Source organism: Mustela erminea, chromosome 21, assembly GCF_009829155.1.
Source record: "Mustela erminea isolate mMusErm1 chromosome 21, mMusErm1.Pri, whole genome shotgun sequence".
NCBI lineage: Eukaryota > Metazoa > Chordata > Mammalia > Carnivora > Mustelidae > Mustela > Mustela erminea.
In genome coordinates this window covers 10,542,976-10,561,038 of record NC_045634.1, presented here as the reverse complement: position 1 = coordinate 10,561,038, position 18,063 = coordinate 10,542,976, and the positions used below count along the sequence as shown (strand labels likewise).

The 18,063-nt window shown below is 42.5% G+C and overlaps 1 protein-coding gene across 3 annotated transcripts in view; it reads right to left on the bottom strand.

Moving 5' to 3' along the window:
* FUT10 (fucosyltransferase 10) overlaps positions 1 to 18,063 on the bottom strand; it is a 133,649-nt gene that overhangs the window by 47,651 nt on the left and 67,935 nt on the right. The window contains exon 4 of one of the 3 annotated variants that reach the window (XM_032329346.1): positions 16,565 to 17,283. The exons of the other annotated variants lie outside the window; for them this stretch is intronic. Within the exon in view, the coding sequence (XP_032185237.1) occupies positions 17,059 to 17,283 (225 nt within the window). The 3' untranslated portion in view covers positions 16,565 to 17,058. Of the gene's footprint in view, positions 1 to 16,564; positions 17,284 to 18,063 lie in introns of those variants that run through there. 3 annotated transcript variants of the gene reach the window in all.

Sequence of the window (18,063 nt, the reverse complement as noted above, 5' to 3'; positions counted from 1 at the left end):
TCGGTGGGGAAGGGGGGGGTGCGGCACTTGGGTGGCTCAGTGGGTTAAAGCCTCTGCCATCGGCTCAGGTCATGATCCCAGACTCCTGGGATCAAGCCCTGAGTCGGGCTCTCTGCTCAGCCGGGAGCCTGCTTCCTCCTCTCTCTCTCTGCCTGTCTCTCAGCCTACTTGTGATCTCTGTCAAATAAATGAATAAAATTTAAAAAAAAAAAAAAAAAGATGACTCCAGGGGTTGGAATGTACTGCTCCCTCCTCCACATTGGAATGTAATCTTGGTGCTTATAAAGAAGAAATATACAATGTATAATGAAAGAGGAGAGTGTAACTAACAGCCTTTGAGAGTATTAGAGAAGGCTTCACAGAGGGAATAATTTGAGCTGAGTCTTAAAGGATAAATAGGAATTCATCAAGCTGATATTCCAGGCAGAGGAAATAAAAGAGTGCCTACAAAGATATTTGGTGTGTTGGAGTGTTCAGGCAACGTATAATTAGTTTGGTTGAGCAGAGCCTAGAGTGAGGTAATGGGGGTGGGGAGAAGTAAAAGGTGAGCCTTGGAAGTCAGGTAAGGGTTATATCAGGGTCTTTATCCCAAAGGGGATGAGTAGTTATTAAAAGATAATAAGTTAGGGAATATCTGATTTACGAGAGAAAAGTTTTATTGAGAGAAAGGCCCTGAAGTGAGTGGAATATAAAGTTCACACCATATAAATCTATTAGGGAAAGTTTATACAAAGGTCATCTGAGTTGGGTGGTTAGAAGGATGCAGGGCATGACCTTAGAAGAGATCCAGGAAGCTTTTGAACTTGATGCGACTAGACTGTGGTTGGTGAGGTCTTCATGGGAAACAGTGACAGAAGGAAGGGATAGATGTGAATACATTAAAGGAGTAGATTATTAAGTGGAATGGATTAAATCAGGAAGAGAAGCCAAGGAAGGAACATTGCTGATTCTCAGATGTACAATTTTGGTGATGAGACAGATTTATGGGGAAAGATCTTGATTTCCATTTTGTAAAGGTCAAGGGCCCTGTGATGCATCTAAGTCACATTTCCCCGCGGGAGCTGAACATGCATATTTGATCATGATTAGAAGCACGGCTTTAAGGAGGGAGAAAAAAATGTCTGGTGCCAAAAACCAGATTAGTGATGTGGTAGGGCCGGGAATGGGGAAGGATGGTATGCAAAGAAGAGCTAGGGGATTTATTAGGGTGATTAAAACGTTCCGTGCCTTGATTGTGGTGGTGGATACTCAGATATATATATATACACATATGTACATACACACACACACACACATATATACATATATATGCATGTATATATAAAATAACTCATTGAACTCGAAATGGGTGCACTGCATTTCATATAATTATAAAGCAGTATAAAAATTTTTTAATGTTTTGAGTCATAAATATATTCATGGTGGCTGTAAATGTGGACAGGATAGATGAAAGAAGGTATAGAGTGAGATTTGAAGAGGGCTGAGAGGGGAACCTGGGTGGCTCAGCCCGTTAAGCATCTGCCTTCGGCTCAAGGCATGATCCCAGGGTCCTGGAATCGAGTCCTGCACTGGGCTCCCTGCTCAGCTCAGGAGTCTGCTTCCCCCCTATCCCTCTGCTGCTCTCTCTCTCTCTCTCTCAAATAAATAAATAATTTTTTTTTTTTTTAAATGAAGAGGGCCAAGGCTAGAATTGTATCTAAGGGGTATGAGAGAAAAAGCAGCAAAATTGTCAGCCAGTGTTACTGTTCAGCCATCAATCAGAATAGTACCATTTCAAGGCTCTTCAGAGGCTTATATGTCCTGCAATACAACTCACTTTACATATGAAGGAACTGGAGTCACACTGAGGTGAAATGCTTTGCTCAAGGTCACAAAGGTAGTTCCTAGCAAAGGCAAAGCTAGACACAGCCAGGAGTCCTGAGCCAGGGATGGCTCTGTTTTAGACTACTTGATCGTAAAAACGAGGAACTTCTACAATTGTTAAAGGTCGTCCTACAGCACAAAAGAGGTCCCCTCAGTGTTAGGTCTGTTATTAAACGAAACGAGACTGAGACAAAGTGAACGTTATTTAAAGCTTTATTTTATGGTAAGTATTAGAAATCAGATTGATCGGCCAGGGGAACGAGACTGAAACAAATTAAAGTTATGCAAAGCTCTATTCTATGCCAAGCATTAGAGGTCAGGCTGACCGGCCAGGGCTGACTCCAAAGAGGGCGACCCCTCCCAATCTTACAGGCTACCTTTTATTGGGTGAAACTGCAACCCGTATCTTGGTATCTCAACCCACCGGGTTTGTGTGTCTCTTGTTGATTGGCTAGTTTCATCCGGTCTGGTGACGTGTTATTCAAGATTACTCCATACTAGGACAGTTACAAACAGTACTTTCTGGGAAGGCTTAGTCAGTTAACATATTCAGTGTGAATAATAAGATTGTCGTCTTTCCCAAGATGGAGTCATTTATGTTTGGGCGAGACCTTCTCACTGTTACAAACAGTACTTCGTACTGATTAGATGTCTCCATCTGGCCTGACTCGTCCTTGTATTCTGGGCTCTGTTATCAGGAACTAGCTGACTACATTTTACTGGTTTCCCGGACTTGTTTCGAAGTAAGTTTCTCTGCAGGGGAGAGTCAACTTAAGTTTACTGCACAAACAACAAAATGGCTGTTTACCCAAGATGGAGTCACTCTGGCTAAATAGGTCCTTACACTCAGTGTCCCATTCAGGTCGGTCCCTGTCTTTCTTTCTCTTTAGTTACTATTTTCTGTGTTTCACACCCATCAAAGCGTCACGTGACCCTACAAGCTTGTAAAAGCGTTAAAAAGAAGACAAACCCATTTTCCGAGGAAGGAGAGAGGTGTTCCTGGCTGCCACTGCCTGAGATTTTGTTAGCAGAAAGGGAAAAGTTTAGATGTAGCTGTACACCACTATGACTAAGAGAGGAGGTGTTTTTCATCCCACAGCAGTACCCCTACAGAGCGGGGCTGGATTTCGCTTTGTTTTCCTAGGATGGCCCCTCTCTGCACATTGCAACCAGCATTTCCTGGCAAGTCAAATAAATGAACCTGTCACATGCCAGTGAGAATTAAGAAAGAGGAAGTGCAGAGAAGGTGTTTCACAATTTATCAATTCAAGCACCACCTCTCCATTTTTATTTTCTTTTACTTCTAAAAAAATGAACTCATGTAAGTGTACTTCCACGTATAGCGAAAAATAAAAGAGATGGAAAGCTGACTTCATTGGTGAATATGGAACAGATGGAACCAGAAGCATCTAGGGGAGAGGAAACAGAGACAAATACGGTTGTCATGGTTTCTTTGAGACACAGTAAACAAAGGGACCCAAATGGACAATGAAATCCCCTGTTGGGAAAAACCACAGGTCGCTCCTTTCTTTCTTAGCTAATTGCCAAGCTCACTTTGAATGTCTGGAGTCAGTGGGAGATGAGAGAAAGCGAATCTGTCACTCACCCCTGGCTATTCTCAAATTAGATTTGCCCAGAGACCGTCCAATCCTTCCATATACCAGACATCAAACAACTAATGACTACCTCAGATTAATCAATGATCCCACTGGGCAGTGCCCCGAAGAAGCGTGTGACACATGTAAACATGGCAGAAGCTACGCACGCCTGGACACCTAGTTCCCTGCTTAATTGGGAAGCAGCACGCACACGTGAGGAGAACAACATTTTAAAAGCTTTATAAATCCTGGTGGATGCATTCGGGTTCGCAGTCTCCAGAGTCACTCTCTAGTCATCTCCAAATTCATCTAAATCCAACTCGACTGTATTCTAGAAAATATGTGAGTCATACAATAGCTCAGTATATCTGCAATGTCTCAGGTTCCCCCATAATCTGTGGGATGTTGGGAAAGGAAGGATTAGGGGTAGGAAGGGCTGCCTTCACAACAGCTTGCTTGCTTACTTTTCTTTCTTTCTTTAAAAGATTTGATTTATTTGAGAGAGAGAGAGAGAGAGAGAGAACACAGCCAGGGAGAGGAGCAGAGGGAGAAGGAGAAGCAGATGCTCTGCTGAGCAGGGAGCCCGACGTGGGGCTCGATCCCAGGACCCCCAATCATGACGTGAGTTGAAGGCAGATGCTTAGCCGACTGAGCCACCCAGGCGCCCCTTCACAACAGCTTTTCTGAGTCCCATCGAAACAGGGCAGTGAAAACCGTCCCTCTCTGAGGGCAAACAAACAACTGTCAGAAACATCCGAACGTTTGGCTGAACTCAAATATTTTGTCAGGAGGTTCTGACTGAGTCTACACAAGGTCTTTTCCAAGGTCATTGCAGAGGCTGCCAACACTGAGATCCGACTGTTTACACCCTGAGCTCCACACCCGCCCCCCCCAATCCCGCCAAAACAGATTCTTTCTATTCCACACAGATTGGGGTTGTTTTCTCCTTGTTTTCCATGCCCTTCATGGATGACCCTTCTTTTGCTAAGGGATCGTGTGACTGAGGGGAGGTCCCACATCGAGCTGAGGAATGTGGCTTCGTAGATGAAAACCGTGGGCACCTGAGCCAGCTGCAGATGGAGGGGGGAAGGGTGGCTTCACCTTGGCTCGGCTACGTGTCCTCACAAGCCAAGAAGTCACCACGCAATTTTTAGGTTATTGAAATTTATCTCTCTCATGAGTCTGTCCCTAAAGCCCAACGCTTGCAACATCGTATTTCCTGTTTCGGGATTTCCTGAAACTAACACTGAGATATTGGCCTCTGTCAAGAAACCCATAGCAAGTCTTTTCTCTGGGACTACGGCCATGCACGTCAGCTTCGTCGGACAACCGGGCCTCGCCAGCCTGACGCCATTCCACTTCTTCTGGCAAAGTGGATTTGTCACTTCGTTGCCCCTACCTCTCTGTCCCTTGCCACTGGCACTCTCTCTTACATTTTGAAAATGTAAAAGCCTCTTATTATAAAGTTTATCTGGGGTGTTGAGAGCCGGCTGAGCTCTCTGCAGAGAGGCTCCCTGCTGAGCAGAGGGCTCTATCCCAGGACCCTGAGATCATGACCTGAGCGGAAGGCAGAGGCTTAACCCACTGAGCCACCCAGCTGCCCCCAAATCACATATTTTTTAAATGTGAGCTTCCATCTTTCTTATCTCAAAAAGGGTTTTATCTCCCTTTCTAATTATTCTAATAAATCTAAGAACTATAAGTACCTATTAGCACAAGGGGTTGTTCTTGTTTATAATTCTCTTAAAAAGAAAAAAGCAGAAAAATTAATTTGTACATTGTAAGATTTCATTCTCTTCCCCCATGACTGCTTTTGCTCCCATTTTTTTTCTCTTTAGATACCTTGTTAGTGGGGCACCTGGGTAGCTCAGGTGGTTAAGAGTCTGCCTTCGGCTCAGGTCACAGGCTCAGGGTCCTGGGATTGAGCCCCCCATCGGGCTTCCTGCGCAGTAGGGAGTCTGCCTCTTCCCCTGCTTGTGCTCTCTCGCTCTCCTACTCTCTCAAATGAATAAATAAAATATTTTTTAAAAATTAGTCTTTAAATAATAATAGTAATAAATACCTTGTTAGTTTTCTTCCCCTCCCCCACTTCCTCCTTTCTTCATTCTCTCAATCTCATCATACACACAGCGCGTGCACGCGCGTGAGCGCACACACACACACACACACACCTCACTACAAAACACTAACCATCCTGGTTGTCAAGACTGAGTCACTGGGGCGCCTGGGTGGCTCAGTGGTTTGGGCTGCTGCCTTCGGCTCGGGTCATGATCTCAGGGTCCTGGGATTGAGCCCCGCATCGGGCTCTCTGCTCCGCAGGAAGCCTGCTTCCCTCTTTCTCTCTCTCTCTCTCTGCCTGCCTCTCTGCCTACTTGTGATCTCTGTCTGTCAAATAAATAAATAAAATCTTAAAAAAAAAAAAAAAAAGACTGAGTCACTGACCCAGGTTCCCTTTCTGACGTAGTGAATCTCTACTTGGGGAGGGAGGTGTTGGTGTCTTCTCTGGTAGGGGAGGTAGGGTCTCTTCAGTGCGTCAGAGATGTTCTAATGATGTTGAACTTCAAAAGGGGGTGGGAGGGTGTCTATGAATCTAATCATGAGAAAGCAATCAGATAAATCCAGATGACAGAATATTCTATAAGACAGGTGGTCCTGACTCTTTAAAAATGTCAGTGTCACAAAAGACCAAAAACAAAGCAAAACAAAACAAAGCAAAATAAGACAACTCTCCAAATAAAAAGAGATTAAAGGTATATAAGAAAGAGGGGCGCCTGGGTAGCTCAGTTGGTTAAGTGTCTGCCTTCAACTCAGGTCACGATCTCAGGGTCCTGGAATCAAGCCGCACATCAGGCTCTCTCCCCAGCGGGGAGTCTACTTCTCCCTCTCGCTCTTCCTCTGTGCTCTCCGTCTCTCTCACATGAATAAATAAAAATCCCCTTTTAAAAAGATATATAAGAAATAAAGGCAATATGTGACTCTCAATTGCATCTTGGAACAGAAAAAAGAAACAGCTGTAACAACTCATCATTTGTGCAGCTGGGAAAGAGTGAATATGGACTGTGTATTAAATAATATTATTGGGGATGCCTGGGTGGCTCAGGCAGTTGAATGCCTGCCTTAGGCTCAGGTCATGATCCCAGAGTCCTGGAATCGAGTCCAACGTCAAGCTCCTTGCTCAGCAGGGAGTCTGCTTCTCCCTCTGCCTGCTGGTCCCCCTGCTTGTGCTCTCTCTCTCTGACAAATAAATAAAATCTTTAAAAATGGATAGGTAGATAAATAATATTATTGTATCAGTGTTTGATTTCTTGGATTTGGTCATGGGATTGTGGTTATTTAGAAGAATGTCCTTCATAGCAGATGGCAGGGGGGTGATGTTTGCAACTTCCTCTTTTTACATTTAATTCCAGTATAGTTAACATACAGTGTAATAGTAGTTTCAGGTATACAATAGGGTAATTCGCTAATTCCCTGCATCAGCCGGTGTTCATCAGAGGTGCACTCCTTAATCCCCGTCACCTCGTTTACCATCTCCCTCCGCCACCTCCCCTCTAGGACCCATCAGTTTGTTCTCAGTAGTTCAGAGTCTGTTTCTCAGCTTCTCTCTTTTTTTACCATATGAGTGAAATCATATGGTATTTGTCTTTCTCTGACTGACTTATTTCACTTAGAATTATACTCTCTGGCTCCATCCATTCATTGCAAATGGCAAGAGTTCATTTTTTGTAGCAGAATAATATTCCACTGTATATATATACTGCGTTTTCTTTATCCACCCATCTATCAATACACAGCAGGGCTACCTCCATAATTAGACTGTTGTAAATAATGCTACTATGAACACTGGTGTGCATGTATCCCTTTGAATTAGTGTTTTTGTATTTGGGGGTCATTACCAGGTAGCTCAATCACTGGGATCATAGGGTAGCTTTACTTTTTATTTTTTGAGGACCCTCCATACTACTTTCCAAAGTGGCTGCACCCGTTTGCATTCCCACCGATAGTGCAAGAGGGTTCCCCTTTCTCCACATCCTCTCCAACACTTGTTTCTTGTGTTGATTTTAGCCATTCTGACAGGTGTGAAGTCGTATTTCCTTGTAGTTTTGATCTGTATTTCCCTGATGAAGAGTGATGTTAAGCATTGTTTCATGGGTCTGTTGGCCATCTGGATGCCTTCTTGGGAGAAATGTGTGTTCATGTCTTCTGCCCATTTTAATTGGATTATTTGTCTTTTGGGTATTGAGTTTTACAAGTTCTTTATATACTTTGGATAATAACCCTTTATCAGATATATCACTTGCAAATACACCCTCCCATTCTATAGGTTGCCTCTGAGTTTTGTTGTTTCCTTTGCTGTGCAGAAGCTTTTTATTTGGGGGCAGTCATGAAAGTTTACTTTTGCTTTTGTTTCCTTTGTTTCAGGAGACCTATCTAGAAAAACGTTGCTATGCCTGATGTCAGAGATCTTACTGCCTGTGCTCTCTTCTAGGATTTTTATTGTTTCAGGTTTTATGCTTAGGTCTTAATTTCTTTTTGAATTTATTTTTGTGAATGGTGTAAGAAAGTGGTCCAGGTTCACTCTTGTGCACATAGCTGACCAGTTTTCCCAACACCATTTCCTAAAGGGACTGCCTTTTTCCCATTGGATATTCTTTCCTGCTTTGTCGAATACTAACGGGCCGTGTATTTGTGGGTTTATTTCCAGGTTTCTATGCTGTTCCATTGATCTGTGTGTCTATTTTTTGTGCCAGCACCATACTGTTTTGAGTACGATAGCTCTGTAATATAATTAGAAGTCTGGACTTGTGATGCCTCCAGCTTTGTGTCTCTTCTTCAAAACTTACTCTGGCTATACAGGGTCTTCTGCAGTTCCATATCAATTTTAGGGTTCTTAGTTCTAGTTCTGTTGAACATACTGTTGGTATTTGATAGGGATTTTATTAAATCTATAGATTGCTTTAGGTAGTATAGACATTTTCATAATATGTGTTCTTTCAATCCATGAGCATGAATTTCTTTCCATTTCTTGGTGTCATCTTCAATTTTTTTCATCAGTGTCGTACAGTTTTCAGAACACAGGTTTTTCACCTCTTCGGATCACAAGCTGCATTGCTAGGTATCTTATTTTTGGTGAAATTGCAAATGGACTTGTTCCCCCCCGCCTTTTTTTTCTACTTCCTACTTAGGATTATACTCTTTCTACTGTTTCATTATTAGTGTATAGGAACATGAGAGATTTCTGCACAGTGGTTTTGTATTCTGTGACTACTGAATTCATTTATCAATTCTAGTAGTTACTTTGGTGGAGTCCTTAAGGTTTTCATGTCATCTGCAAATAGTGAAAGTTTCCTTCTTTTCTACCGGTTTGGATGACATCTAGTTCACAACTTATTTTCAAATGGCATAAGTTAATTAATGAATTAGTTAATTAAAAAAGGGAAATTTCTTTCCTTCTTTTTTTATTTTTATTTTACTTTTTAAAGATTTTATTTATTTGACAGACAGAGATCACAAGTAGACGGAGAGACAGGCGGTGGGGGGAAGGAGCAGACTCTTTGCTGAGCAGAGAACCCGATGCGGAGCTCGATCTCAGGACCCTGAGACCATGACCTGAGCTGAAGGCAGAGGATTAACCCACTGAGCCACTCAGGCGCCCCGGCTTCTGTCCATTTAAACACGTTTAAAATGTCACCCCACCCTGGTTAAACGGAGTTTTACTGTATTTTGTGCTATAAGAGCAGGAGAGAAAACGATCTATCTCAAATGGTTACTATAACAACTAAGTGCCATTACACAGGACAGTATCCGGCAGTGCCTGTCCCTAAAAAACACTAGTAATGTTTTCCTCATCCGAGCACCCCACGCTCCAGAGACTGTTTTGGAAGACAGTGGTGCTAAGACAGCTGTTGCCCTCTACATTCCACACAACCCAGTTTGGGTCGATTGTCCTGGCTTAAATCACAGCTCCCCCTTTCACTCTCAGAAGTGTCCCAGTTTGGACAATGATACATAAGGCCACCAACCTATTCTCACAGTCTTTCCGGAAAACATGCCTACGCTGCTGAAGTGCACAGAAGCCGCATCATCTTTCTGAATAAAGATGACCAAAATGTATTTTTAATGGCGTCCTTAGAGCTACAGCAAAAATCAACAAGCAAACAAATAAGCAGGGGACATCACAGGTTTCTTTTTCATTGTTCCTGCCCCATCACCTCCAGGCTGACTTCACATTGAAACTGGGACCTTGGACCATGAAAGCAGGAAATAGAAGACATCTGTGATTATACTTCACTCCTGAAAGACGCTCACCGAAGTGACCCGCATTCTCTCAGACTAGCAGATAATATCATTTCAGTGGTGAAGTGAGTCCTCTTATTAATGGTGTGTGAACTATACACAGGATGACTGAGCACAGCTTGTAAGGTAAAACTTTTCCAGGTGCTATGACTAAGTAAATGCTGACTGGCCCCAACCCCTGGACTTACGGTGAACAGATGCAGTTTCCACAGAGCAGAGTGGCTTGCCCAGTGGGCCTGCCATCTTTATTGCCAATCCCCAGTCACAGTTCTTATTCTTGCCAGAAATCACCCAATGTTGACAGAAGAAATGCCTCCTCTTCTAGGGAACAAGAATAAAACAATGGAGGAAAGAAGAGAGAAAGGATTTGTTTCTAGACTTGCCAACTCATTTTAAGTTTAAACTCGTAGTACTTTTAACACATCTTGTCAATATAGCATGTTTAATACACTCTTATCGATAGAACCCATTTATATCCCATCTCGTGTTTCAGCTGTGGTGGTTCAGAGTCAGGAGGTAAATTCCATCCCATGGGGCTTATAAAATCAAGAAAGAAAGCTTCCAGGTAGTGGTTTACAATCTGCTAACGCATTTCCATTCTCCTTCCGCTACTAGAATCAGAAGGTCAGCTGTATGGTAACAGGTGTTTTGTCCGTTCCATTCACTCCTGGGTCACCTGGCCCAGGAAAATTCCTGGCACATCGTAAGTGCTCAATAAAAGTGTATTAAGTACATTAACAAATTCTGAGTCACCCAAATAATGATAATTAGATAGATTTTAAAAATATTTTTCTTGTTCATTAATCCATTTTTTTTCTTGTTTCACAATTAAGAAAACAAAAGCTTCTTTTCCCTCAATGGAAGCTCTCATTACCTTTTATCTTACCCCAATTTTCAGGGAGGCAATCAATAATTTTTAAAAATCTCCCACTGGGGGCACCTGGGTGGTTCAGTGGGTTGGGCCTCTGCCTTCAGCTTAGGTTGTGGTCTTGGGATCCTGGGATTGAGCCCCGCGTCGGGCTCTCTGCTCAGCAGGGAGCCTGCTTCCCACTCTCTCTGCCTGCTGCTCTGCCTAGTTGTGATCTCTGTCAGATAAATAAAATCTTAAAAAAAAAAATCTCCCATTAGAAGTTCCATTTCCACTAACGGAAGACTTCAACTAAAAAAAAAAAAAAATTTTTTTTTTTAATTTAAAGAAAAATTGCTCCCTCTCTCCAGTATTTGATATCCTCTCTTCCTTTCTTAGAATTATAAAAAACAAACTAATAAACTAAATACATGCTTACACATCATCACCTCTGTTTTCACTCAATGTCAAAAGCATCACTTGTTAATATCACCACCAATTACATCAGGACAGTTTCTAAGCATCAGATAAACTGATGCTTAAAGTGGTGGAAATTAGTTTTCCAAAATCCCAACTCTCACTTGAAAGTTGAAATGCTATCATTAGTAACAACTTCTATTACTGTTCTTAAAGTGACAGGCTCATTTTGTTTTTCATGAAGACGACTGACAAACCCAAGTCTGGATATCTGTAGTTTGCTAGATGCCCTTTTGAGTAAAAACAGTATTATGTGAAAAAGCTGCTAGATCAACTCACAACCCAAACAATCACACAATTGCTTTTCCTTGCTATTCTTATTGTGCTTTGGTATACAAAAATGACATGTGTACTCCCCATTTTGTCTCACAGAGTATTAAAAAGACATGGACTCAAAGATCAAGGTTTAATGAAATAAATCATTTTTATTGTTTCATTGAGGACATTTAAAAATAAAACTGGCATATTATTTTTTCCCCTGTGTGACTCACTAGATGAGTGCCCATAGCCATGTTTACTCTATAAGAAGCGAATTTTATTAGGCTGATTTCAAAGTCTCCTGCGAAAAGATACTGTCCTTGCGTCAAAACCCTTAATATCACCCCCTACCGACCCTGATAGTCTTTAAGTTTCTTAAATTGCCAATCGGCTTTTGTTTTTTATTTTTTTTTTATTTTTTTAAAGATTTTATTTATTTATTTGAGAGAGAGAGACAGTGAGAGAGAGCATGAGCGAGGAGAAGGTCAGAGGGAGAAGCAGACTCCCCATGGAGCTGGGAGCCCGATGCGGGACTCGATCCTGCGACTCCGGGATCGTGACCTGAGCCGAAGGCAGTCGTCCAACCAACTGAGCCACCCAGGCGTCCCATCGGCTTTTGTTTTTTAATTAAGGAGTTTGTGACAGCAAAATTCCAAATATCCATAATGGCTTATTTGGGCTAGCGTTATCACCTTCTCTGGTAAGCTAGGTTGGATGATGTGGCCCCAGTTTGCATGAGAAATGAAATAGGGCATGAAAGTCTGACCTAATGTTCAGAACACCCTTGGAATCATTAATCAGTGTGCAACTCTGATTCATTTCAGAAGTTCCAGATAGCTCAACCGCTCGTGGAAGTAGTTCCAGGGCGACCCAAAGGAGCAAGGATGGGTATTTGGGAAGAAGCCTCAGGAAGGTGAAAGGTGGTTTCTGTGGATCATGACTGGTCACACCCCCTTAGAGACACAGCCGCAGCTTGGCTGTTAAGCCCAATGAGTTGAGAAGATAAAAATCATGGAGGGTCACTCCTTTTCCTCCCCACACCTCTGCCTCGTGCCCTTCTACTGAATGATTCCCACCACCAGGGTCACTAATTTAATGGGTTAGGCCCCGATACTGATCAACCAGAGAAGTTATGGGACTTAAAAGTAGGCTCCTAAAAAAAAAGAAAAAAAAAGTAGGCTCCTAAGCATTGTTCTTGCATCAATAAATATGAAGAGCAAAACGGGACTTGTCTCCCAGGAGAAGTCCTAAGCAGGCTTCTATTCTTTTCTTTTTTTGATTTTCAGTTGTTAAGTAAACTTATTACTTAAAAGGGCAGGACCTCTAGACCTGGTCACCTCTCCCTCCTTTCTCTCATAGTCTGAGCACACTGAACAGGCTCCTCCCAAGACTAAAAACTGCAAAATTGAAAGGCTTTTGCCAGAGATCACTGCACTGGGTTCAGCTGGATTTGCACAGGTACTATAAAAAGGCTGTGTGATTCCCACTACACTGTTAGGAGCTTTGCGTAAAACTCTACCAAAATTCCCATGGAGGGGAGGGACAGTACAATCTGAGCATTATCCTCAGTCTCTGGCTTTCATGATATCCTGGTATCTCAAAGCCTTACCCAGAACCCCACATACTCTCTCCCATGTCTGACTCACACTGGCTAAGGGGTACAGCCCAATGCCTACCTCATAATAAAATAGCTATCAGATAACTAAGTGGAGAACTAAAAGGAACACCATCACTAGTACTATCATTAGCCATTCTTTCGTTCTGGCAAATCTCAGTCAAGGTCTTCACAAAGGGTGATGACCACAGAGAGCTGGCACAGCGACAGCTAGCATTTATAGACAGAAGTATGAATACTGACTTATTTACACTTCACAACCTCACAGTGCCGTTAGATATATAATGAGCTTTTCCTGGTGAGCAAATGGAAGCTTAGAAGGGCCAAATAACTTGGCCAGGGTACCACCTTTCTTTTTTTTAAAGATTTAGTTATTTATTTGAGAGAGACAGGAGCATGAGAGGGAGGGGCAGAGAGAGAGGGAGAGGGAGAATCTCCTGCAGACTCCACCTATAGTGCAGAGCCCAACACAGACTCGATCCCATGACCTGAGATCAAGAGCTGAGCTGAAATCAAAAGTTTCACACTTAACTGACCGAGCCAACCAGGTGCCCCCAAGATATCATCTTTAGAAAGTATACTGGACAGTAGGGACTAAAACCTGCTCTTCTTATTCTGGAGTCATAGTTCATAGTTCAGTTTTCCAAGTTTTGTAAGCATTTTTATTTCTGTAATCAGAAGAAAATAAAAGATAAGGGCTGACATTAGAATTATGCAGTAAAGGGGCACCTGGGTGGCTCAGTTGTTGAGCGTCTGCCTTCGGCTCAGGTCGTGATCCCAGGGTCCTGGGATTGAGCCCTACATCAGGCTCCCTGCCTGATGTAGGGGGGGCCTGCTTCTCCCTCTCCCACTCCCCCTACTTGTGTTCCCTCTCTCTCTCTGTCAAATAAATAAATAAAATCTTTTTAAAAAGGTAAAGACAATTATCACAGTAAAGACAATTATCAATAATGGCAACAACAAAAATGAAAACAAAGACATTCCCTAAAGAAGGGTAAGAAAGTGCTTTACAGAACATTCAGGATTGCAAAATTATTTGAAACATAAACTAACCACCATTATTCTTGGCCTGTGAACTTTTACATTTTATACTTTGAAGATTCCAAGAAAGACTTATGTTATTTATGTAGAGTCGTACCCATGATGCTTCAGATAATATCATTCACTGAAAACTAATTCTCCTTTGGAGTCCCCCTAATGCCTTGTCATCCTTAGCAGGAATTATGAGCTACACTAACAGGGTTTTTTTTAAATGCATAGTATAAAACTGGGCATTTCAATTTCAGGTCTGTGGCGTGCTGGGATTCATACAGTGTTCTATAGATATTAGGCTTGTTCTATGTGTAATCTACAATGTGTGACTCAAAGCAAGGACGTTCATTTTCGCTTATGTCTTCTACTTCTCAGTATCGCCTACAACACTGCATTCAATTTGTTACTAATAATGACAAGAATCTCAATGGATACTCTAGTTACTGGAATCTATCTCTTAACAGAAACAAAGCCAGTCCACGATCAGGTTCTGAATTTTGTAACTGCTACAGGATCAATGTCAAATTGATCTCATTTTCAGCTGAAGATGTGAAGACTATTGACTAGCATACGTGAGCCCTTTCTCCAACGTTTCTGAAAAGGTTTCTATCCACCTTGTCATATCACTTAGAGACTTGGTCTTGGAGAACAACCCAAGCCAAATGCGCTGACACCCTAAACAGAATGTTACATCAGGTCCTCTACAGCCATGAGCCATTCCTCACGGCATCCCAGTGAGAGAGGACTCTATCTCAACCAGAGTTCACAAGTGGAGAGAGTGAGGTAAAGAGAAAGGTGTGGTCTGATGGGCTCAACGGACACAATGTCACTGAGGGGATCTACACGGAACTCAAAACCACACAGCTCCCTATTTACAGGTAAGAATCCTTCTACCGTGGGGCCATGCCTCTACCTCCATGACCGCAATTATCACAGACAAGGGTACCATCTTATTAATAAAAATCCTATTACGGAAGATGTGTGTGAATAAAGTCTCAAATCTATGCATACTCCAAGAGTCCCAAAGAACTTTTAATTTATTTTCTCTGAAACATACCTCATTTTCAATCCCATGGAATTTCCTCTCCTCCAACTTCTTCCCCACAAGAAGTTGATGCCCAATAAACAACCAATTATCTCATTTCACTCAATTTGTTCAGGGCTACTTCACAAAAATCTAGGCAGAATTTTGTCTACAGAGTCTTAATGAAGAACCGAGTAGAACAAAACTACATGCAATGTTGAGGTTTAAAACATACGAGAAGCCTATGAGCACTGGGGATTTGTTTAAGGCTTTTATGGAGAACTGGATCTACTGGATAATACCCCACCAGATGCACAAATCACATCCTGGGCTTTTTATTAAAGGTACGACAACAAAACTCATTTAATATACAATTTAAAATCTGGTGTGTAACACACAATCTCCCTTACCTATGCTTTCCCTTTGGACATTATCAGAAAAAAAAAAAAATGGCAGAGATCACCTACTTTCTACCCCTAATACTACCCAAGAAGTGTACTTCTTCCTTCAAAGAGCTTTCTTCTTGAAAACCATGAAGTGGTGCTTAATGATTTACTACTGCCTGAGTAAAAACATCTACAAAATGAAACTTCTTAATTTTGATAAATAAAGAACATTACAAAGAGAAGAGCTTCAATGACCAGCCCAATCGCTTCTTTTTAGGTACAAAAACGAAGGCCTGGGGAAGTTAAGAGAGTTGTACTGAATCATGTTCAGTTAATGGCAGTGCTGGGATTGAGAAAAACCTAGTCACAGAACTGCCTCCCATCCAGCAATGTGAACTTTCTTGCTCCTGAATGAATGAACCTGATTTCCTCCTTACCCCTGCACACAGCCAGGGAGAGAGCTTCTCATGGAAGAGACTGGGCATGGCTGGTTCATGAAGGCACTGCCCTGGGGTCAAGGGAGAGCTGGCACCACGGGAGCCATCTTGAGTTTCACCCATATGCCATGTCAGGGACATAAGAATCAGAGACCATTCCTGTCCTCAGTAGCTGATATCTTTCCACAGTAAAGAGCACCAAAGCCAGGCACATCTGGTAGCAACAGGCTTCAGGATCCTCTAACAGCCTCCCCACCCCCACATGAGGAGAAAACGCCAGCCAGCGCGGTCTCCTTGTCTATCATGGAGTTCCCATAGGTGCTCCTGACAGGACAGCCACAACTTCTCTGTGCCAGGATCAGAAATAACAGGAAGGCTCACCTATCAGAGCGGGCTGCCCATTACTACAGGCTGTACATCAGCCTAAGAGAAGACAAATCACCTTCAACACAACCGGAGTTCCGGGGGGCCACCCACTTCCCTTCTCACATTGATCGGAGGATGTAGGGTGTCTGATCTCAAGATCATTATTCTGCTCTGCAGGAGAAGGGACCATTGAGAACATCTCACTGTTCAAAACAAACAAGGAGGAGGCACATCTTCCATAAGACATTCCACTTGGGGGGTGGTGGGAGTGGGGGCGGGGGCAGGGCAAGACGGAAAGAAAGAGGTAGTAAGAGTAAGGAGAAGGCAGACAGGCGTACGTTCTTCTGACTTGAAGAGAAAAAGTGGATAAAATGCACACAGCTTTTATTACTCACTTACATCCCTGGAAACCAACAGATGGAATCTCTCATTGCCAAGTTCTAATGCATTTCATGTTCATGCTCAGCATCAGGACCCTGGGCTTGCCAGACACTAATAAACTGCAGACAGTGAGGTGAGTATCAAGAATCCACAGCTCCACCCTCTGCCTCCCATGAAGGGAGGGAAACATTCACTCCACATTAGCTGAATGTCCACAAAAGGCAGCAGGTACATTGGTCCAGACATGTCAGCGGAAGGTGATCATAAGAAATATTTACTTTTTAGTATAAAAAATACAGAGGTGACCCCTAAGGGCAATTCACATCCATTATCTGAGAAGGCTCATTATGAGTACTGCAGCAAGTACTCCTTATCCTAAAGGATAGTCAACCAAGTAGCTATGATACTCATGTATTAAGGCAACCTAGAAAATGAACCTCAGGAGAGCGCTAGTCTATATCATTCTGATCCTTCTAGAAATTAGTCCTTGAAAACCAGGGCCCAAAACTCTTGAGCTGAAAAATTTTTATTCCTATCAACCAGCCACCTTAGTGCCTGGGCTTCCTTCTTGGATTGCTCAAAGCTTGGTATCCACATCTCCCGCAAAGAGCTCCGGCGAGGAGCCAGAGGTGAGAAAGCAAACACCGCAGGCTCCGGGCAACTCAGGTGCATCACGTTGGCCTGCCATCTTTTGGGTGGTAAACCCTGTGTTGAGAGAAAGGAAAAAAGAATGAAAAATTTAAGAAAGCACAAAATAAAAAAAAAAAAAAAAAAGAAAAAAGAAAGCACAAAATCTTGGGTTCCTGCCTCAAGAGGAACAGAACCCAACATATACTTTTCCTTTTACAGCAAATACCTTCACTCCATAGTAACACAAACAGTCTCCTGCCAAGTATCTTTATGAAATTCCAGAACACAGGAAAGAAGGAAGAGATTCTACGAGCTCCCGGAGAGGAATTGTCCAATTCTGAAGATGAGCTGTTAGGATGGTGTCAGATCTCTTGACAGTAACACTGAAGTTAAAAGGCAATGGTAAAACGAACTGATAAATGTGAATATTAGTGGGTCAAACTTTAAGAAGGAAAAGAATACTTGCGTAGCCTCAAAATACTTCCCACCCCCATATATTTATTCATTTTTGTGGTGGATTTGACATAAATCCACAAAAGATTTGATATTCCTTAAGAAGGTGGAGATAACTTCCTTGCCCTTTGAACATGGCCGGGACTTAGTGACTCGCTTAATGGAAAGGTTAAACTAGTAAGCTCACAGAGAAAACCTAGCAGATTTCACCTCAACCAAATGATCAAAGTTAACATCACCGGTAATAATTCACATTGATATGATGTGTCCTCTGATACAGTGTGAAGAGAAAGGCCCCTTCACCCTTGAAGTAATATTCCCCCAAATCCATAACCTACGTTTTAACATGAGAAGACATCAGACAAATTCACGGAGGGACAGTCCACACAAATTTTGACCAGT